This window comes from Perognathus longimembris, chromosome 3, assembly GCF_023159225.1.
Source record: "Perognathus longimembris pacificus isolate PPM17 chromosome 3, ASM2315922v1, whole genome shotgun sequence".
Classification (NCBI taxonomy): Eukaryota; Metazoa; Chordata; class Mammalia; order Rodentia; family Heteromyidae; genus Perognathus; species Perognathus longimembris.
In genome coordinates, this window is record NC_063163.1 from 121,138,536 (window position 1) to 121,160,738 (window position 22,203).

Consider the following 22,203-nt stretch of genomic DNA (forward strand, 5'->3'; position numbering starts at 1 on the left):
CCTCTGCGTGCACCGGCGTTCCCGAGGCTTGCTGCGCTCAGGCAAGGCTTGGAGACCCCAGGCTGCGGTATGACCCAGGCCCCGCTTGCTCGCTTGCGGGGGGGGGGGGGCAGAGAGAGCGGCGAGCGCTTACGTTCTGCAAGTTGAACTGCAGCTGCTGCTTGTACGGTGCAAACTCCTGGGCAAGTTCGTAGCCCTCATGGTAAAACGTGAACAAGCCCTGCAGGAATGACAGGAGCTGCAAAGAGAGAAGAGACTTCGTTTCTAAAACACCAAGACTGGTTTTTGAAAAAGATGACGGCCAAATGCAAAATACCCAGGAAGTCGTATTTCCATCCTAACTCTTCATAGAAACCAACGTCAACCTGTTTGTTTGGCAAGGCTGGAGAGAGAATTACAGACAGGAGAAGAATCTTGATTTCCTTTTCAGCAGACAGTGAGCTGGGTTTTTAGGTTGACTACCAACAGTCGTCATGCTAACTTCTATAGTATCTATAGTATAGAATACTATTCTATACTATACTATTCTATACTATTCTATACTATACTATTCTATAGTATAGAAAACAAGAGGCCACCAAGCAGGAGAAACTGGCTTTTGGGTGGTAAATCTTGGTGGTTCATTAAAGAGAAGAATCTCACGGACTTCTCCTGCTCGGGCTAGCTTCAACTCGCCATCCTCAAATCTCAGCCTCCCGCGTAGTTAGGATTACAGGTGAGCCCCGGGGGCCGGGGGCTCCGGCTTGCTTTTTATCCGTAAGGACAACCGGACTGGCTCTGCATGGAACTGTGGCACTCGCAAGTTTACGTGAAATAAGTCATAGCTGAAAAACAACTGCTTGAAGATGTGTGTGTGCACTCCATTGAGATTTTACGCCACCCACCCTGTCTCTCCCCACTGCAAAGGTAGGAGATGTTTTGGAAAAGAGGCCTCTCCTACGTCTACAAGTTCTTGTGGTGAATGAAGGAAGCAGCCAGGTGGAAATGGTTTTCATACGTGGGCAGCCTCCGTCTGAGGCAGCGGCGGATGCAGGCTCCGTTTCCCACGGCGGGGCCTCAGTGCTTCCTTCTATGAAAAGCTCAGCACCACCGCATCCTACCGTCGTTTCTCAAAGCCACTATTTTCAAGTTGTTCTGTTTCCCTTTGGCTCAACAGTTCTAGTAGCATGACACAAATGTACTATTGGCCAACTCTGGGCTGATCCTATACTCTTTTGCACCCGCTGGTGATTACTATTTTCAAAACGAAGTCACTCTAACCAGTTGTGGGTCCACGTGCCTGTCGTGCAATCGCGGACGCTCAGAGGCGGAGACAGGGGAGTCAGGTGCAAGGTCAGAGAACCTCCCCCTCTTCTTCCTTCCCCACTGGGTGCCGGTTTTGAGGAAGTGGAACCCAATCGGTGCGGTTGGCACGATGGCCACGGGGTGGCAGCAAAGCTAAGCTGATTTTAGGTTTGACTCTGTCCTCCGGTCTCCTTCCCGCAGATTCCACGACGCTAAACTAAGGGGCACCTCCTACTCGGACAGCATTGTATTTCCCGCATCATCTCCGGTCAAGGTGTCTGAGCAGCTGTGAAGTGAATCGACCTTTACAACCCCAGAAGATACACTCCACCGGACCAGCAAACTCCATTACCGCTGGGAAGAGAATCCCAGACAGCACCCTCCCGTTTCCAGACGTTTCCAGACCAGATTACTATGGGTAACTCTCATGACCGGAAGGGTCCACGCAGATGCTGCATCTAGCATCTGGAAGAACCCGCTACGAGCCATCCTCTCCATGCCGGTTCATCACCAGACAACTGGCTGGACGGAGCACGGATGTGGTGCTCCCCAACGGTGCCAGCGTGGGGGCCCCCAGTCACCGGCGGGAGTAAAGAGCGCCAGGGAGAGCGCGAGCTGGGGAAGGGCTGGGGCGCAGGGGAGCGAGGGCGATCTCCAACTCCCGGCAGCTTCTGCCCAAAGGCAGCAGAAGCACCAGGCTCACGCTCCTCGCGAGGGGCCCTTCCGGCAGCAGGGCTGGACTCCCGGTGTGGCCGCACGGGCGGATCCCGGGAGCTCTGGCTCTGGGCAGCTGACGAGGCTCCACCCCCACTGAGGTCGCAGGTGTGTCGGGTCCTCAGTCCAGGCCTGTGGTGTGGACTGGGCGCCCGCCCCCCGCTTGTTCCACAATGAAAATGCGGTCGAGGCCGCGAGTGTGGCTTAGCGGCCGAGCGCTCGCCCAACCTGCACAAAGCCCTGGGTTCGAGTCCCCAGCACCACATACACAGAAAAAGCCAGAAGTGGCGCTGTGGCTCAGGTGGCAGAGTGCTAGCCTTGAGCAAAAGAAGCCAGGGACAGTGCTCAGGCCCCGAGTCCAAGGCCCAGGACTGGCAAAGAAAGAAAGACAGAAAAAAGGAAAAAGGAAAAAGCCAAGGCAGCTGAGCTCGGGCCGGGACACTCGGAGCTACGGAGGGACAGCCTCACTTCTGGCCCGGCCGGGGCCGCGACGGTGACGCGGAGGGACAGGTGGCATTTCGGCCTGGAGCTGCGGGGGGGGGGGGGGGGGGAAGGGGCGTGGCGGTTCAGGATGTGGTGCGGGGAGGAGGGCGGGCGTCCGGGGAGGGCGGGCATCGCCTCTCCCCGCACTCGCTGGGCCCGGGAGTCATGACTTCCCGACGCCCCTGCGGGCCGGGGAGCCGCCTGCGCGCCCCGACAGGCAGGCAAGACGCCCCTCGCCCAAGGGGCGCAGTGAAGAGCATTCCAGATGGGGGGGCGGCGGCTCCACAGAAGCGGGCCCCGCGGGAAACGAGCGCGCGCACGGGAGGAAGGACGCGGGCAGCGGTCGGAATGGGCCCCGAAGCCGGTGTCGGGACAGAGCCCCCCGTGAGAGCCAGGGGGCGGTGGCCAGGAAGTGTGGCTTGGAGAACCACCGGGAGGGCTGTGTGTGGCGGGGGGGGGGGGGGGAGGGGGCGACAGTGGCTCATAGTTGGAGGCAGAAAAAAGAAGGACTGGGGCCAGAGCGGGCAAAAACAACGTCCGTGAGACGACCCCATCTCAACCAGCAGCCGGGCGTGAGGACAGCTCCACGCATCCCAGCCGCCGAGCGAGGGTCCAGGGCGCCAACGGGGGGACGGCCAGGCAGGCCCGGCCCAGCCCAGGACACAGCGAACGCCGTCTCGAGAGAAGCGCAGAGAAATCGCTGCACAGACGGCCCGCGTGGGAGAGCGCGTGACTAGCGAGAGCGGAGAGCCGAGTTCCGACCTCAGCGACACCGAGAACCGAGCCACCAACAGCCCCGCGAGCCACGGTGGGATTCTGGGCTCGGGGGGGGGGGGGGGCTTGGCCATCAAGGAGGAACAGGGGGCGCCCTGGGGGGGACGGTGTGGACGTCATCATACCACATGGGTTCTCAGACCGGCGAGGCGTCCTCGAAGCCCCCAGGGGCTCAGAGAACCCTCAAACCCAGATGGAACTTAATCAGCGCCTCCAAGGCCCTGCTACTCAAATTACGACTTCAACCTGACAGGCCAAGGGCTTAGCCGGTGAGCAAACAAAGCCCAACTCGACTCTGCTACCTCGAATAAAAGATAGCCCCCCGCGCCCGCGTCAGGCCTCTCGTCTCTGCACCCCCACGCCCGGTGCTGTGCCGGAAGCCCGCCCGCGTCGGGCGGCGGAGGAGGCAGGCAGCCCGGGCCGTGCAGACGCGAGAAGGCCAGCGCAGGCCCGGAGCCGCCGCGGCGCACGCCCGAGGGGCGGCGGGTCCCACCGGGAAACCCACCTCCACCGCGCCTCTCCCTCGGGCTCCTCACCATCACCACGCGCCCACGCGAGGTTCCCGGGCTGGCGCGGGGAGACGGCGTGGCTGGGCCGTGCCGCTCCCCGCGCGTCGGCAAGTCCTAGCTTTCTGTCTCATGGACACAGGCCCGCCTGTCTGTCTGCAGGGGAAGCTGGGCTCCCGGGGGGCTTCCCCGCACCCCGCACCCCACACCCGGGGGAGCCGCGTGTCCACGCCACGGATCTCACTGCCAGAGAAATGAAGTCGGCCCTTCACGTCCGGCCACCTGCTCGCGGTCCACGCCAGGAAATCCCCGGCGTTGCACGCCGACTTAGGGAGCAAACGACTCGGCATGGAGAGTGGGCGGGGGGGGCAGGCGGGGCTGCTCGCCGCCTGGAGGCCTGGGCCGTGGCCTCCGTCCCCGTGACCTGCGTTCATCCGCGTGCAGGGAGTGAACGGTCACTGTTCACTCTCTCCGAGTGCTCCATCCACCCTGTGGCCCGCCTTCCCTCCCCGTCCTCCCTGCTAAAGCTTCCTATGAGGACTCGATAGTCCGAAGGGGTTGCGGAACCCACCGTGCACGCCCGCCCCCGACGATGGCCGGCCCTCGGCCACCACGGCGGTGCCCCCCGCCCCCGACGATGGCCGGCCCTCGGCCACCACGGCGGTCCTTTCATTTTCACAAATTATAACTTCCATTCGAAGCACCACGAGGAAGCTTCTCTTCTCCCGCAGGCTGCGAGGCCCACCATTTTGCCAGAAGAGGACGACTTACCGGCTCCACAAACTCAAACTTCTTCTTTTCCTGAACTTCTTGAATCTTGAAGACATACTCTAAGGACGCCTCGTAGAAGTTTTGGTGCTCGCGGTCAATCTGTGTGTCTGCCTGAAACAGGAAACACGGGCGGAGCGTGAGGCTGCGTGGCGGCGACGGCGGGGGCTCCGTGCCCGGGGAGGCGGGCGGGCTCCAGCCACGGCGCGGGCGCGGCCACCGTGCACCCCTGTGCCGGCCGCGCAGGTGGGGCGCACGGAGGAGAGACCACGCCGCCCCGGGCGGGGCAGAGGACACCGAGGGCTGCGCGTGGGGGGGGGGCGGCAGCTCTCCACACAGAGTGAATCTGCGGGGAGGAACGGGGCGGGGCAGCCCCTCCGGAGCCCGGGAGCAGCTTGAACGCCAGCCCCGCGGCGCTCAGGGGCTGCGCCTCCCGGCCAGCAGGGCGCCCGTGTCTGCGTTCGCAGAGAGCGGAAACCGCACTCGCGACCTCACCTCCGTCCCCTGCCTCCAACCCAGCGCAGAGCCACGGCCCAGCTGCGGCCGGTCAGCCCAAGCCTGCGGGCCAGGCTGGAAGACCAGCGACGAGGGACGAGCTTGTGCAGAGGATCTGGGAACGAGGACGAGGTGCGTGCTGCGCACGGGGGTGCTCGCCTTCCCCGCGAGGTCTAGAGACGGGCGGGCGCCCAGCGGGACTGTGGCCGGCCCACCGGCGCTCGTCCACCGCACTGGCCTGGCCGGCGGCGGCGCTGAGCCCGCCCCTGCGCCCCCTCCCGGCGGGAGTGACAGGCCCCGGCCACCACGCCCAGACACCGGGCCACCTGCAACCTTGGGGGCTTTTGGCCCAGGATGGCCTCGAACCACAACCCTCCGAACTCTGCTTCCCACGTGGCTAAGATTCTAGGCTCAGGCGCGGCACCCAACACCACCTAGTTCTTATGAGGGGCAGGGTGTTTCCATCCGCTTGGGCCACAAAACCCATCGCTGCTTTAAGAAGTCAAAAGCGAGACTGTATCTTTCCTGCATGCTGAAGTAAAGCTTTAAAAGCAACGTCACGGATACTGTACATTTCACACACAGTCTCCACGCGGTTCGCCTTGCCTCTTTAAAGGGAGCTCCACGCGAAGAAAGGGGGAAACGTCGTTCCCACTGCGGAAGGCAAGGCTGAGGATCCAGCCCCAGTGACTTGAGTGGGGACCCTGTCTAACGTCCTCGTCCACAGCAACGTCAGCCAAGTGAACCATCCCTGCTGTCGCCACGCGGGGTGGAAGCAGGCTTGCGCACTGTGACTCGAGCGGCACAACCCTACCTCCTGCAGATGAGACTCCTTTTTCTTTGCAGACAAGTTCAAATGCTTGTCGAGAATAGAGTAGTACTTTTCACTCTCCTTGTCGAACTTCTTCTTTCCATCCTAGGAAATGGCAATGACAACAAGAAGAAGAAAAGATTCACATCAGAGCAGCAAGTGAGCCCACTCCCTGCCCCCACCGGGAGCCCCCTACGGCCATCTGACAAAGATGAGTGAGCCCCAACTCCATGGGAAGTCTTCTCCTGTAGCGCATTCAGGAGGAGGTGCAGCAAACACGGCGTCTGAGCTTGTGTTCTGCTCTCAGAGGATTCCCCATCCCCCAGGAACACAAATGCACACAGACACCCAAAGCCACTCAGGAACTGCTTGTGGGAGCATAGTAGGACCGCAGGAAGCTTTGTGACTGAGAGACAACGGCTCCCATACCAGGTCTCTGACCCGGATACAACCAAGAGAACAGTGTCTAGGTTTTATTCATGTATTATTATTTTTTGTAGGCACTTTGGTGATGGACACGAGTTCAGGAGCTCACAGAGTACAGAACCTTTCCGTGGATTCATGCCTACTCCAACCCCCAGGCTGGAGGAGAGACTGGATACTGTAAACAGCTCATTCTCGCCAGGGAGAAAAACAAGACTTTTAAATACAGCAGATTCAAGTAAGACAATGCAAAGCAAATCAATCGAACGTATTACATCTACATTGTGCTCTTTTAGAAATAGTTTCGCTTTTCCTAGAATTTCAGCGGTGCTGTTTTTTATTCTTGGGGTGGGGGTGGGGTGGGGGATATACCTGTTGCAGGCTGACATTTGTGTAAGCCTAAAATACCAGATTTTGTTACATGCATTAGAGATAAGAGCGCCACTTTTCAGAATGTTAACTATCTAATACAACAGATTAATTACTATTAAGGAAGCAGACAGTGATGGGCCCTAGTTGGGTGTGTGGTTGTCAGGACAAGAGATGTCGCTTGGGGGACAGGTGACCCCTAAAAGGTGCTTGTTTCAGATCAGATCAAACAAAACAAAAGCCTTAGCTCTCACATAGATGGCCACAACCTTTTTATCCCCTGTCCAGCCACAGGAGACTGTGACTCACAGCACTGCACTGTAATATGTGTGTGTGAGTTACATGCCTAAATGTACACTGTAATATGTGTGCGTACATATGTAAGTGTGCGCACATATACATTCTTGTCCTTAATGTTCTTCTCAGGGGACAATTGGTAAAGGCTCCTCTACAATCCCTCCCTTATAAACAAAGCCAAACTGCATCTTGATTTACTCAGTCAGAGACCAATGAACTCAGGACACCCAGAACAATGGCGTGAACAAGACGAGCCTCACTTGTGATGGCCCCTGCTGGGCCAAGAGACTCAGTGCGGAGTATTAACTCAACATCAGCTCCTCGATGATGGAAGCTAGAACACGGGCCAGCACCACCCATCAGTCCACTTCTAACTTCTAAGTACAAAAGACAATTTGGAAGATCCTTTGTGGGTGCTATATGGCAAAACTTTTGTGCATCCAAAAAATACAACTGTAGTAATAATAACAGCAACAACAACAGTAATAGTGATTCCAAAAATACTCCTTAGCAATCAAAAGCACGCAAGATTCACCACTGAATTCTATGATATGCTAAAAGAACAGCAATATTTTTTACAAATATCCAACAACAACAAAATAACCACAGGCCAATTTCCTGGATGAACACAAGTGCAAAATATCCTAGATAAAAGACAAGCAAATTGAATTCGACAAAACATTAAGAAAAATCATACAACATGATTGTGCTAGTTCCATTCTCAGAATGCAAGGATGGCTCAACACGCACACATATTGACAGAAACAGGAGCAAGGACAAGGATCACGGAATCATCTCAATACACTAAAGCCATTGGTAAAGTCCAGCATCCTTTCAGGATAAAAGTCCTGATGAAATTTGGAACAAGTCATATTTCAATGTGTACTAGAGACTAAGCATTTTAGACCTATAACCAATCAGCTATTATTGCCGTGTCCTCCGGATTTTGTATCGGTAAAGCTCATCATAGAATGAGTTTCCCTTTATAAAGAAAAAGACAAATGTAAAATTAAATTAAAAGGCCCAAACAGAGAGAGAGCCTGCTAGTCAACACTGCCTCTCGCGCAAGGCCCAGCCAGCCCGGCTTTGGGGTGACCCCTGAGGGAGCCTGCTGCTCTCAGAGGACCCCTCTGAGCTCAGGCTGGAGGCTGCAGGGAGCAAGCAGGAGCCCCCAAACATCGCTGCACTCAGAACTCCTGCTGGCACGGTTCCCAGGGCTTCCGGGCTGTCTCTTTCGGCTTTATTTGAATTTTTCTTTTTGGTGCTGGTAGTGAGGCTTGCACGCAGGGCCTTGTACTCTCACTTGGCTTTTTTGCTCAAGGCTGGTTTTCTGCCATTTGAGCCACACTGCCATTTCTAGCTTTTTTTCTGCTTAATTGGAGTTGAGTCTCATGGGCTTTCCTGGCCAGTCTGGCTTCAAGCCATGATCCTTAGATCTCAGCTTCCTGAGTAGCTAGGGTTACAGGCCTGAGCCACCAGTCCAGGTTAATTTAATTTTTGGCCTGCTGTGTGGCCCAGGCTGCCTTGGAACTTTGAATCTTCCCACATCCATCTCTCAAGTGCTGGGATTACGGATTAAACCCAGTTTCTCCTGGCATTTTGAAGATTGGATGCATTTTCTATTCTGTCTGGGTGAGCCTCCTTTCTATCCTCAAAAGACAAAACATGACACATTTCTCTTGAATCCAAAAGTTGTTCTGTCTCACTCTTAGTTCTCTGCAGGAGAATGCTTAAGGATTTGAAAACATTTTGCAGGATGAGTGATAAATGTTGCTATGGAAAAATCAAGATGGAATGAGGAAATTGAGAGGGAAGTAGGCTGGGAAAAAGACACGAAAGTGCCTGGCTCTGCTTTGCTTCAGCAATGACAAATTTTCATTTTTGTGATCTCACCATCAAGTGACTTCATTTTGGCTCCTAGCTAAGAGTTCTGTCTCCATTTGCTAGCCTATGTGAAATGATTCTTGTCAACACCTTCTTAGTTTATTGGGTTTATAGGAAAGCTAATCCCTAGCTATGAAATGTTGGCCCCCATAAAATAAATAAGGCAGATGACAAGGGACAAATGCCACATGATGACCTATGACTTGATCTTGGTGTATTTAGGGTGAACGCACGAAGATGGCTTATTCTAAACCAACAGCAAGAACAACAAAAAAAAATATTTTTTTTTAAAAAAAGCTTTACGTTTTAATTACTGTTATTAAAAATTTCGAGGAAATAATGACTTGAACAACTTATTAATAACTAGGGGGGAGAAAAAACTCATGCCAGTTCCCACATTGCCGTTATGATCACAGATGCCTTAGCAGCACCTGCGAAGAAACAAGGCTGTCGTGGGAGAACCACAAATAATTCACGAGCATGAAGCCCACGTGAATGCAAGCATGGGCCACGGGAGTGGAAACCTCACACTCTGGACTCTTGCCCTAGTTACCTGTACATGACTTTACCCACAAAGTGAGTTTTAAGGACAAAGTCCATGTGCAATCTGCCGCCAGCACCAAACTGTTCAGTTCTGATTAGACACAATAACCGATCCATCTTCCCAATCCGCTCTCTTGACCGCCCCCCCCCGCCCCCCATCATGCTCACTGGCTGGGTTGGTTACCACCCTACACAGACCCACAGTTAGATGTTCACTCCTACAGTTCCAGAGAACTTCCACAAGCAGAGGAAGGCAGCAAAGACAGCCCTTCCCCCCGCAAAGCAATCACCCCCAATGTACGTGGATTTGCTTCCCCAAAAGAGTCTGTCCGCATGGCATAAATGAAACCCCAACTTTCCCAGAGATTAAGCCACCACCCTGAGACCAGAAAAGTTATCCAGGAAAATTTTCAAAGTGTCCCTGCATTTGATTTTTCAAAACAGAACTGTTACTTATCGTTTCATTCAGCCCCTGAAATACCGAGGGAAAAGGAAAGCAGGATAGACACTGCTTAACACCATTTCTCACAAATTTCTTGAATTTGGCTTAAAGAGAGTCTCAAAATAAACTCATTGACATCGCCAACCGGGGCCATTAACCAGACTGCCCAAAGAAAGCAAGTTTTTCAGCGCGCAGAATCTCTCTACCCTGAGTTCGCTTCCCGTCTCCCTGAGTCTCTGGGTTTCCCTCCTCGAGCAGGGAGCCTGTGAGTCCCGGGGCTCTGCAGGCTGAGGGGGTGGCGTGGGCTCCTCGGGGCCGGGCCTCCAGCCTGGGAACAGGGCCCGGGAGCAGCTCGCGTCTGCATTCTGTGACTAGCACTGGCGGGCCGTCCTTACTTCCCTGCCGCACACACTGCGAGTCGCTAAGGCTGAGTCTACAACCAGAGCCACGAGTGCCCAGATCTCTGAACAACAACAGAGTGCTTGTACAAATCCAAATACACAAAAACACTTTTGTTCTCGTGTGTGTGACTGAAGATTGAACACAGGGCCTTGAGTGTGTGTGCACACACGCGCACATGTGCACATGTGTATGTGTTGCTGAAGATTGAACACAAGGCCTTGAACATGCCAGGTACGTGTTCAGCCCTTCCACCCCACCCCACCCCACTGATACTTTGCTTTTATTCTTTTTTTTTTTTTTGCCAGTCCTGGGCCTTGGACTCAGGGCCTGAGCACTGTCCCTGGCTTCTTTTTGCTCAAGGCTAGCACTTTGCCACTTGAGTCACAGCGCCACTTCTGGCCGTTTTCTGTATATGTGGTGCTAGGGAATCGAACCCAGGGCTTCATGTATATGAGGCAAGCGCTCTTGCCACTAGGCCATATCCCCAGCCCTTTGCTTTTATTCTTTGTTCTTTAACATTTGTTTTTGAGACAGGAATTTGTGCAGAGCTGGCCTGAGCTGGACTTGAACTAGTGATCCTGCCTCTGCGTCTGCCTCTGGATTAGCGAAGATCTCAGATGTGATACCATGCATGATTCCCCGCCCCGCGTGTCACTGGCTGGTTTTCTCTAGGAAAGGGCACAGCGGCTGGGATATCGCTCCCCATCATTACATGTTAGGGGCCTCTTCCTTCTCCCACTGCATTTGGGGGTGCCTGTGAGTCAGCTTTGATCACAGGACTAATATCACCCCGTCACGAGTGTTTTGCTTCTTCAGGTTTTGCTTTGTTCCTCTTCTGCGACATGGGAGCCACAAGCCAGGCATCTTGCATCATCTGCACCGCCCAACGCAGGCAGCACGCCCGGGAAACGCAGACGAGCACCGCCCCATCCACGAGAGCGCTTCAGTGGCACCGCCCAACGCAGACAGCACGCCCGGGAAAGGCAGACGAGCACCGCCCCATCCACGAGAGCGTTTCAGTGACTCAGCCCCGAAGCGGGCCGGCCACGCTGCCTCGGGCTCCAAGCTGGAGGGAGGCTGGGGCGGCGGAAGACACTCCATCACCCCGGAAATCCATCATACTCTGCACCCACGCCAGCGGGCCGAAGACCTCATCCATGTGGAATAGAGAGATGAAAGCAAAAGAAAAGCCTCCTAGGGCTGGGGATATGGCCTAGTGGCAAGAGTGCCTGCCTCGGATACACGAGGCCCTAGGTTCGATTCCCCAGCACCACATATACAGAAAACGGCCAGAAGCGGCGCTGTGGCTCAAGTGGCAGAGTGCTAGCCTTGAGCGGGAAAAAGCCAGGGACAGTGCTCAGGCCCTGAGTCCAAGGCCCAGGACTGGCCAAAGAAAAAAAAAAAGAAAAGCCTCCTAAACATACACGTGTGTGTGCGCGCGCCACACACACACACACACACACACACACATCATGGAAGAGCCCTACCTTAGGAGCTCCGAGATTCTATTTTATTTGGAGGGGGAGCCCTTTTCCTGGTCAGCCTGGTGTTGGCGAGTTTTAATGCCATGGTAACCGCATGCTTTTCCTTCCCTGCCCACGGCAGTTCTAATGTAAGAGATGCTCAGCGTGTCTTATTGTGAATTAAACGAGAAATTCCTCTAAATTTCAGTTGCAACAGAAGGCTTGAGCTAACGTCATTAGGGAAATAGGCCGAGGCCCTTTGTAATTTAAAGGTAAAAGCTAGAGAAGGATCCCAAATATTTGCCTCACTGATTCAGTCGTCTAGTATCTTCTAATTGTTTCACCGTGTATCTATCATAAAGTTTTAAAACCAACTGGATATACACTGGAGAAATACACAGAAAAGTCCAATACTGCACAGCTGAAACTCAAACACTGGCTTAATGTATTTTGCAACAGACCCACAGAAAAGGTGCAAAGTGTTTTATAACAAAGATGATTTCTTAACTCCCTCATCTCCTGTTTTCTTTCTTCCTTAGATCATCCCATCTGTTTTAAAAAGACTAATATTTATAAACCAGAACAACTGCAGAATGCCTTAACTCACTGAAGGTTGCCAAGGTGCCAGGCTACCATTGTTAGCATCCGTGGTGGGAGCTCAGGAACGAGCAATACCCAAGGCTTCTACAGTGCTTCTGAAACATGAATGCGAAATAAAATACTTGTGACTTATTGAGTTCTTCTTTGAATTTTCAATGGAAATAGAGCGTTGTCACTTTGTACACGAAGGAAATCTAAGGCTATAACACAAATTGTGACAATTCTCCATAGACTTCCCCCCACTCCTAAATACTACACAGGAAGACAGCTACACGTGTGAGGCATGTTTAAATACTCAGAGACAGAGTCACACCTTCTGTGCAGAGATCCAAGGCGTTTTTACTGGGTTCTATTACTGCCTACCAACATGACATCAATGTAAAAAAAAATCAAGTCCTATTCTGGAATTTACTAATAGTGTGGTGTTCATTTCTGTATTAAAACCATAAGATAATGCTCACATGATCTCCATTAAAGCCATTTAGAAAGGGAAATCAAAGCGAGGCATGGTGGCTCAAGCCTGACATCCCCGCGACTTGGGCGGTGTAAACGGGGGGGGGGGGGACTGACGTTCCAGGTCCGGTCAGGGACTCGATGCTGACCGGTGGCTGTTGTCCTACACGGCTTGGAAAGCAAAGCAGAGTGTCTGGCTCCATGGCCGGCTTGGACGACCCTTGTGATTTCACGAAAGCCCAGCTCAGGAGGATCACAGACCGGCTGGGCACAAAGCAAGACCCGACCTCAAAAACACCATAAAGGAGGCTGGTAGCGTGGTTCAAGTGGTACAGCGCCTACTTAGCAAGCTTTGGGTTTTGAGTTCAAACTCTAGTACCACCGAAAAGAAAACCTCAGTAAACTCGGAAAGGAGTGTCTTCAGAAACGCTCCCCGAGGAAAGGAAGACGTGGCCCTCGATGTCCACGGAGGGCCTCGCTGAGCCCACGGGAGCCCCCAACTCAAGGGAGACCTGAACGGAGCAAGTCTGGCCAAGCTGGCCACAGGTGAAGGTGTTGTTTGACTGTGATCTACTAAAGCAAACACTTGCCAAATGGTAATGAAATAAAACGAATGAACTATTTCACGAAAAGACTTCTGCAAAGAACAGCATGGAAGGAGGGAAGAGGCAAGCGTGCGAGTCCGCGGAGCTGAGCGCTGGGCCCCGTTGCGCTGCCTGCTGCCAGCTCAGCCTGCGGAGAAGGAGCTGCGAGCCTCCTCAAAGCGAGCTGCATGTGCTAACACACCTAACACTTGGGATACACGTGCACACACACGCACACACCCCTATCACAGACACACGCTGCTTCCTAAAAGGTATCGTCATTGGCTAAGAACTCAGACATGGAGCTCGATGTACATCTGGAGCCAGGCAGATGTGTGAAAGCAGCAGGGAGGACGTGCCGTCGACACCATGGCAGAGGCGGGAGATTTCTAACGCAGTCACTCCGGGTTGCCGGGAGACCCAGCGAAGGGCTCCAAAAGCACACTTACCTTGGCGGCCCCGATCTGCTCTTTCCGGAATTTCTCCAGAGGCGCAATCAGGACGTCATTGGCATTCTGAATCTGAAATACAGAACGTATATGTGCTGAGCTGTGTGTAGTCCCATTAGAACGATGCTGAGAGTCCGACTCCGAGAGGACTTTCTGACTAAAGACACCCACACCTGGAGTGTTTCTACTTTTTTTTTTTTTTAAGCCAGTCCTGGGCCTTGAACTCAGGGCCGGGGCCCCATCCCTAAGTTCCTCTTGTGTGAGCCACCAGAGCCTGGCTTGCGTATTTCTACTTTATGATTACATTAATTCCATGTATTATTTTACTTGGCTATCAATAATGGGATAATAAGTACTTACTTTGATGGCAATTGTAATTTGAATGTTACCATTTCTTCTCTGGGAGTTAACTAAGACATTGCACGCTGGGTATTAAATTTACAAATACTTAGGTCACACTGGTCTGATGTAACCAGTTGGAGCAGCTTTTTTAAAGCTGAGTCAGTCATACGAGACTATTTTGTGGACAGATGCTAGAACTCCAGAGCTGGAAAAGAAAAGGCTCCAATGCGACCAGTACCTGCTACCATTTCAACCAAGGGTACTTAAGTCCCCATGTTCCAACCTGGGGTGCCCTTAACACTGAAAGTGATAGCACACAAACACTAATCACGATGAATGGGCTAGTGACCTGGCTCACTGCTAGAATCCCAGCTCCTTGCAGGTCTGAACTCAGGGCCTCATGTTTGCTAGACTAATGCTTTAACCGTTTGAAACAAGCCACCCGCTCTGTGTTTTGCTCATCATTTTGAAGATGATGTCTACAGAACTTTTCTTCCCCGGCTGGCTTAAAATTGGAGTCCTCCAGATTTCAGCCTCCTTAGGAACTTGGATTTTCATAAGTGTGAGCCATCAGTGCCCAGCTAAACTTTAGTTCTTGAATTGTATAAGCCAAATGCACATACATAAATACAAACACACACACAAAAAACCTCTCCCTCCCTCCTTCCCTCTACTGCTCTCTTCCTTCCCTTTCTTTTTCTAGCGTATAGGTCTTGAAATACCTTATTTTAGTAACACAAATGTGGTTAACTTAAAATTCCTAGTCACTACCTAAACCTTGGATTTAAACAAAGTTTGATTTTCTTACATTCATTTTGGCCCCGACTAGAAGCTGAAAATGTATTCATGAGGGATGTCACTTCTTTTTGGTGAACGTGAAGCAAATCGGATGCCAGGGGAAGCTGTAGAGTCCGCTATTTTCCGAGAAGACACTGGCGGGCCGGGGGTAGGTCACGTTACAAGCGATGACTGCTTCCTCGCTTGCTTTGTGCTGTTTCAAGGGGCCCTAATGAACAGCCCCGGGGGTGCTCACAAATCACTCACCAGCCACAGCTCCGGAAGCTTTTATGTGGTCGGAAGAACGCGTCCACAAATGAGCTCCCTTACGTTTTTTCCTGCATGTGGCTGTTTCTCTACGGGCTGTGGGTTTTCAGGCGCGAGCCTCTCTGCATTTTCAGCGCTAAGAACTTGACCCCACTGTCGGTCAGAATCAGCGGTGGAATAACCAGAGTCTTGGGGACCATCCCCTCGCTCTCCGCGCGTGCCCTCCCCCTCCCTCTCCTCCTGGGACGTGGGTGAAGTCCGTGGTGGCCGGTGGCGGGGCCGCTGGCCGCTCCCTAAACACCGGAGGTCCCGCTCCCCGTCCCCCGCAACGGGAAGCTCAGAATCACTGTGCTCTCGCCTCAACTTCTCAGGGCCCAACGCGCCCCAAGTCTGGAAGCGAGCGTTTGGGGGAGTCGCCTTCGGGGCTCTCTGGAAGAGCAGCTGCCGGCGCCGCGGCGTGCCACGGAGCACACGGGGCGGCACGGAGCACACGGGGCGGCACGGAGCACGCGGGGCAGCATGGAGCACGCGGGGCGGCACGGAGCACACGGGGCAGCATGGAGCACGCGGGGCGGCACGGAGCACACGGGGCAGCATGGAGCACGCGGGGCGGCACGGAGCACAGAGCACGCGGGGCGGCACGGAGCACGCGGGGCGGCACGGAGCACGCGGGGCGGCACGGAGCACGGAGCACGCGGGGCAGCACGGAGCACGGAGCACGCGGGGCGGCACGGAGCACGGAGCACGCGGGGCGGCACGGAGCACGGAGCACGCGGGGCAGCACGGAGCACAGAGCACGCGGGGCGGCACGGAGCACGCGGGGCAGCACGGAGCACGGAGCACGCGGGGCGGCACGGAGCACGCGGGGCGGCACGGAGCACGCGGGGCGGCACGGAGCACGGAGCACGCGGGGCGGCACGGAGCACGGAGCATGCGGGGCGGCACGGAGCACGGAGCACGCGGGGCGGCACGGAGCACGGAGCACGCGGGGCGGCACGGAGCACGGAGCACGCGGGGCGGCACGGAGCACGGAGCACGCGGGGCGGCACGGAGCACGGAGCACGCGGGGCGGCACGGAGCACGGAGCACGCGGGGGCGGCACGGAGCACGCGGGGCGGCACGGAGCACGGAGCACGCGGGGCGGCACGGAGCACGGAGCACGCGGGGCGGCACGGAGCACAGAGCACGCGGGGCGGCACGGAGCACACGGGGCGGCACGGAGCATGGAGCACGCGGGGCGGCACGGAGCACGGAGCACGCGGGGCGGCACGGAGCACGCGGGGCGGCACGGAGCACGGAGCACGCGGGGCGGCGCGGAGCACGCGGGGCGGCACGGAGCACGCGGGGCGGCACGGAGCACGCGGGGCGGCACGGAGCACGGAGCACGCGGGGCGGCGCGGAGCACGCGGGGCGGCACGGAGCACGGAGCACGCGGGGCGGCGCGGAGCACGCGGGGCGGCACGGAGCACGCGGGGCGGCACGGAGCACGGAGCACGCGGGGCGGCGCGGAGCACGCGGGGCGGCACGGAGCACGGAGCACGCGGGGCGGCACGGAGCACGGAGCACGCGGGGCGGCACGGAGCACGGAGCACGCGGGGCGGCACGGAGCACAGAGCACGCGGGGCGGCACGGAGCACACGGGGCGGCACGGAGCATGGAGCACGCGGGGCGGCACGGAGCACGGAGCACGCGGGGCGGCACGGAGCACGCGGGGCGGCACGGAGCACGGAGCACGCGGGGCGGCGCGGAGCACGCGGGGCGGCACGGAGCACGCGGGGCGGCACGGAGCACGCGGGGCGGCACGGAGCACGGAGCACGCGGGGCGGCGCGGAGCACGCGGGGCGGCACGGAGCACGGAGCACGCGGGGCGGCGCGGAGCACGCGGGGCGGCACGGAGCACGCGGGGCGGCACGGAGCACGGAGCACGCGGGGCGGCGCGGAGCACGCGGGGCGGCACGGAGCACGGAGCACGCGGGGCGGCACGGAGCACGCGGGGCGGCACGGAGCACACGGGGCGGCACGGAGCACGGAGCACGCGGGGCGGCACGGAGCACGGAGCACGCGGGGCAGCACGGAGCACGGAGCACGCGGGGCAGCACGGAGCACGCGGGGCAGCGCCGCAGACGCCGCTTCCTGCTGCGGGAATTCCCGTGCGGGAATGGTGCTGCTGTGTGTCCTGGTGACCCAGAGAGCTCCGGCTCCCGTCCAGGGCTGCAAGCGAGCTGCCTCCCCTGCCTCCCTGCATCCAGCCTGGCCAGGGCTCCGGGGTCAGAGGAGGAGGGCCCCCGGGGTCAGAGGAGGAGGGCCCCCGGGGTCAGAGGAGGAGGGCTCCGGGGTCAGAGGAGGAGGGCCCCCGGGGTCAGAGGAGGAGGGCCCCCGGGGTCAGAGGAGGAGGGCCCCCGGGGTCAGAGGAGGAGGGCTCCGGGGTCAGAGGAGGAGGGCCCCCGGGGTCAGAGGAGGAGGGCCCCCGGGGTCAGAGGAGGAGGGCTCCGGGGTCAGAGGAGGAGGGCTCCGGGGTCAGAGGAGTTGGGCTCGGGGCGCAGTCCTGCGTGCTGAGCCTTCTCCCGCCACAGGAATAAACGCAGTGGTGCTCTCGGCCGTGACGTGGGGCCCCCGCGCCTCGAGCTGCTGAGCAACGGCGGCACGCGCCTCCCCTCCACTGTACACGCGTGTGCCTCACGGACGGGCACGGCGGCACGCGCCTCCACTCCACTGTACACGCGTGTGCCTCAGGGACGGGCACGGCGGCACGCGCCTCCACTCCACTGTACACGCGTGTGCCTCACGGACGGGCACGGCGGCACGCGCCTCCACTCCACTGTACACGCGTGTGCCTCAGGGACGGGCACGGCGGCACGCGCCTCCACTCCACTGTACACGCGTGTGCCTCACGGGCGAGCATGGCGGCACGCGCCTCCCCTCCACTGTACACGCGTGTGCCTCAGGGACGGGCACGGCGGCACGCGCCTCCCCTCCACTGTACACGCGTGTGCCTCAGGGACGGGCACGGCGGCACGCGCCTCCACTCCACTGTACACGCGTGTGCCTCACGGGCGAGCACGGCGGCACGCGCCTCCCCTCCACTGTACACGCGTGTGCCTCACGGGCGGGCACGGCGGCACGCGCCTCCCCTCCACTGTACACGCGTGTGCCTCAGGGACGGGCACGGCGGCACGCGCCTCCACTCCACTGTACACGCGTGTGCCTCACGGGCGGGCACGGCGGCACGCGCCTCCACTCCACTGTACACGCGTGTGCCTCACGGACGGGCACGGCGGCACGCGCCTCCACTGTACACGCGTGTGCCTCACGGACGGGCACGGCGGCACGCGCCTCCACTGTACACGCGTGTGCCTCAGGGACGGGCACGGCGGCACGCGCCTCCCCTCCACTGTACACGCGTGTGCCTCACGGGCGGGCACGGCGGCACGCGCCTCGCTCCCCCTGTGGACCGCCGGCTGGCGGCCGCTGTCCGTGCTCTGACCGAGGGGGCGGGGGCGCTGCACGCACGGGTGACCCCACCATGGACAAGCACGGCTGCGGCGAGAGCCACAGCACTGACTCCGAAAGCCACTGCCCCCCGCCCCCACCCCCCACCCCCGCAGCCAGGCTTCCCGTCCTGCCGACCCCAGGCACTGCGCGGACGATCCCCACCCAGGAGATGGGGCTCGAACTCTGATCCAGGAGTGAGCCAGGCAAAGGCTCCCGGCGCGGTGCTCCCGGCGCAGTGCTCCCGGCATGGTGCTCCCGGCGCGGTGCTCCCGGCACGGTGCTCCCGGCGCAGTGCTCCCGGCACGGTGCTCCCGTTCCTCGTCAGGTAAAGCCTTGCGCCTCCGCCCAGGGCTGCTCCCCCCCTTCCTCCCCCTCCCCCCGGCTCCTAAGGATTTCTCCATCCTGCTGCCCAGCCACGCGCCCTCCTCTGGCGGCTGCTCACCAGGCAATGGCTACGGACCAGAGCAGCACCAGCTGATCGGACAGCCTTCTAGAAACCGTACGTCCTCCTCCCTCATCAGCACGAAGGACATGCCGGCCTAGGATAAAGCATTTCAATTGCACGTGTTCTGATACGTGCTGTTGTTTCCCGCCTATAGGAAATGATACCGTGGAACCGAGCAGAGCATTTGATTTATAGGCGTTCCGACACATGGTTTATGACACGGCGAGGCGGGAATCTGGTGCTATGCTTACTGATGTTTATCCTTAGGACAGCAGTTGGCACAGAACTCAACCCATTTCAATGCCTTTTTGAACTTCAGAGAACCCACAGGGAGCCAGGAAGAAGGCCGACAGGGCGGCAGACGCGCCGCATGGCGGCTGGCGTGAAGGACCCGTAACCGCGCACCAGAGGTCCAGATCCCGCCAGCCACTTCCACAAGTGGCTTCGTCCCCACGCCATCCTGAACCCAGACCTGGAGAAAGAAAAGCCAATGGCTGCGACGGACCCTGTCTGGAAACCAAGGTGGGGGCTGGTAGGTGGGCTGCGGGAGCCGGCCGGGCCAGGAGACGACTCCCCCCCCCCCCCGCCCCCGGCTGTCCATCCGGACGGGGGGTGGGGGTGGCCTGCAGGGCTCGCAACCTCCACCTGGGGGCCAGGGAGCCCAGTCCTCACGGCCTCCCGAGGAAGACGCCCTGGCGTTACGATTCCCACTCTGCAGAGGAGAGGCAGAACCATCAACCCACAGTCAGTAACGCCTAGTAAGTGGCAAGGCTGGAACTTGAACCTGGGCGGCGCGTCTGAGGCTCTGAACCCCTCGCCAGCCCCTTAGTTCACATTCCCCCACTTCCCTGGGAATGAGGCAGAGCTGCCGGGCAGGGCCACTCCTCGGTAAGGGGACAGGAAATGTCCTAATAATAACAACATTAATATTAATAATGATATGTAGATGGTGATGATGGAAAGGAAGACAAGGATCCAAAACAAAAGGTGCTCCAGGGCTGGTGGTGAGAGTAGGCATTGTTTTCATATTTTCTGACTGCTAAACCTTGAAACAGGGAGGTTGTTTTCTGTTATTAAAAATCTTTCTGGGAGGGCCAGAATCGTTCCTTGTACCTTAAAGTGCAGGTCTCCACTCTGCCGGAGACATAGTTGTGCTTCTGGTGACAAGTCAAGCCCAGCAGAACAATGCTGATTCCTCCAGGGTTGGGACGTGCTGGGCGGCGATGAAGGAGAGGTGCGAATGTGCAGTATCAACAGGGCAGATGAGGGCAAGAAGCCTGGAAGGATTCACCTACAGCAGGAGCGTTTTCCCACACGATGCTGGCAATTAAAGCTTGAGAAATGAGGGAAGAGTTGTGCTTCTCAGAAACAACCAGGACAAGTGCTCAGAACACACGGGGTGCGTAGGTCGCTTGCTGTCTCGGCACAGCGGAGTCTGCGGCGTGGGCTAACGCAAACCCACCGTGTAGCTTCACCGTGAACCGGGAGAATGTTTCTTTAATCCCTGGGTGGGAGGGGAGGTTCCAGGGGAAGAGAAAATAATCTCTTAACTAATTCCTTAAGTGAGTAATCCAGCAAAGAGAATCACTGTGTTAAAAAAAAAAAAACCAACTAGTAAAACCAGCAAAAGTAAGTCAAAAGAGGCAGCGTGGGGACATCCATAGATGACAGAAGTTCCCGAGAAACCAAGACTTCGCCAAGACCTGGAATTCTGCAAACCAGAGGTCTGATTTACTTTGCACAATTCTTCTTTGAAACTTTCCCAGGCATTTGAGCACAGGCTCTTAGTCATAGCTAAGAATCACTTTCCAAATCAGTTCCATATGTTCTGACTGGCGTTCCTGGTCCTTCCAAATCCAGCTCTGGTCGTAAACCCTGCGCCAGTTTTCCACACTGTACAGCTGTCACAACCCTTCCTTACGCAATGAAATCACGGCCCCCTCCCAGCCCCTCCTGTGAGGTCCGGGGGTGACACGCCACGCAGAAAGCACGGCGCCCCTCCTCCCGGCGGGCGGCCACCCCTGCATCGCGGACTGCTTCCGGTCCTCCCCACCGCGGCTCGAAGCCCTCCCCGAAAGGAACACTGAAGATCCGCACAGCCTGGGCCCGGCGGCCCGGCTTCCACGCCGACACTCGCACAACCAGAAACCACAAGGCAGCCGCGCCGCCACCACCGCCCCGCACACGCGTGGAAAGCTGTGCAGAAGCAGAGCCGCGAGCTCCTCGGCCGTTCGCGCCCTCCTCCCACGCCAGGGGACATCGCACCTACTCCCTCGCCCACCAATCCGGGAGGACGGCCCAGGGCAGCCGCTTCTCACCTCACTGCTACCCAGGCCTCCAAAGGCAGAGCCTCCGAGCCAGCCGCTCCCGGGAGCGTCACGAGACTCTGGGGTGCCTGAGGCCTTGAGACGCATCTTCTACCTAGTCCCAAATGCACCTGGCTAGCGAAACAATACAACGAACCAGGCTAAGTGACTGTTAGTTACACCATGGGGAAAACACATCTTTGCAGGTAGTTCAAGGAGAAAGTAAAACTAGACCACATTGCTGCCAAAGAAAGACAACTCGGTGCGTGCGTGCGTGCGTGCGTGCGTGCGTGCTCAGAGGGGACACAGGCTCGGAGTCCGTGTGCTTTTCCTGCAGTCTCCAGCCAGCCTGCCGGCCCCGCCAGGAGAAGCCTCCCGGGCCCTCGGGGGCCTTCCACTGGGGGAGAGTCGGGTAACGAGAGATCCCAGCTTCCGCTGAGAAAGGACCCTCTGTTCCCGGGTCAGCTGGGGCAGGCTCAGGCTTCACGCGTCAGGAGAGGCCAAGGCGAGCCACGTTCTGTCCCCAGCCCTGATACGTCCACTCTCGGGGTTCCCAGGCTTATTTACTTCTAGTCACTGTGATACCAGCCACAGGCTTGAGGAAGAAAACAGACAGGGAAACGAGTCGGAACATGGAAAAGTGGAAAACACAACATGCCCAAATCAAACTTAAATTGCGAGAAGTGCCGTGCTAACATGGGGTGCAAGCACCCCAAGTGCCGTCTTCCCACCCCGTATCAGTCCCAGTCTCAAACAACAGTGCGTTTGATGTTCTGATGAGCCACTGGCAGAAACCCTGAAGTCTACAGACTCCGCCTTGATGGCGGGGC

The 22,203-nt window shown here is 57.5% G+C and overlaps 1 protein-coding gene across 2 annotated transcripts in view; it reads right to left on the reverse strand.

Annotated features, from left to right (window-relative positions):
- Arhgap42 (Rho GTPase activating protein 42) overlaps positions 1 to 22,203 on the reverse strand; it is a 101,951-nt gene that overhangs the window by 26,389 nt on the left and 53,359 nt on the right. For both annotated transcript variants that reach the window (XM_048344053.1, XM_048344054.1), the window contains exons 4-7: positions 13,745 to 13,816; positions 5,839 to 5,940; positions 4,533 to 4,643; positions 134 to 238 (exon numbers count right to left, since the gene is read on the reverse strand). In XM_048344053.1, coding sequence (XP_048200010.1) covers positions 134 to 238; positions 4,533 to 4,643; positions 5,839 to 5,940; positions 13,745 to 13,816 — 390 coding nt within the window. The remainder of the gene's footprint in view (positions 1 to 133; positions 239 to 4,532; positions 4,644 to 5,838; positions 5,941 to 13,744; positions 13,817 to 22,203) is intronic.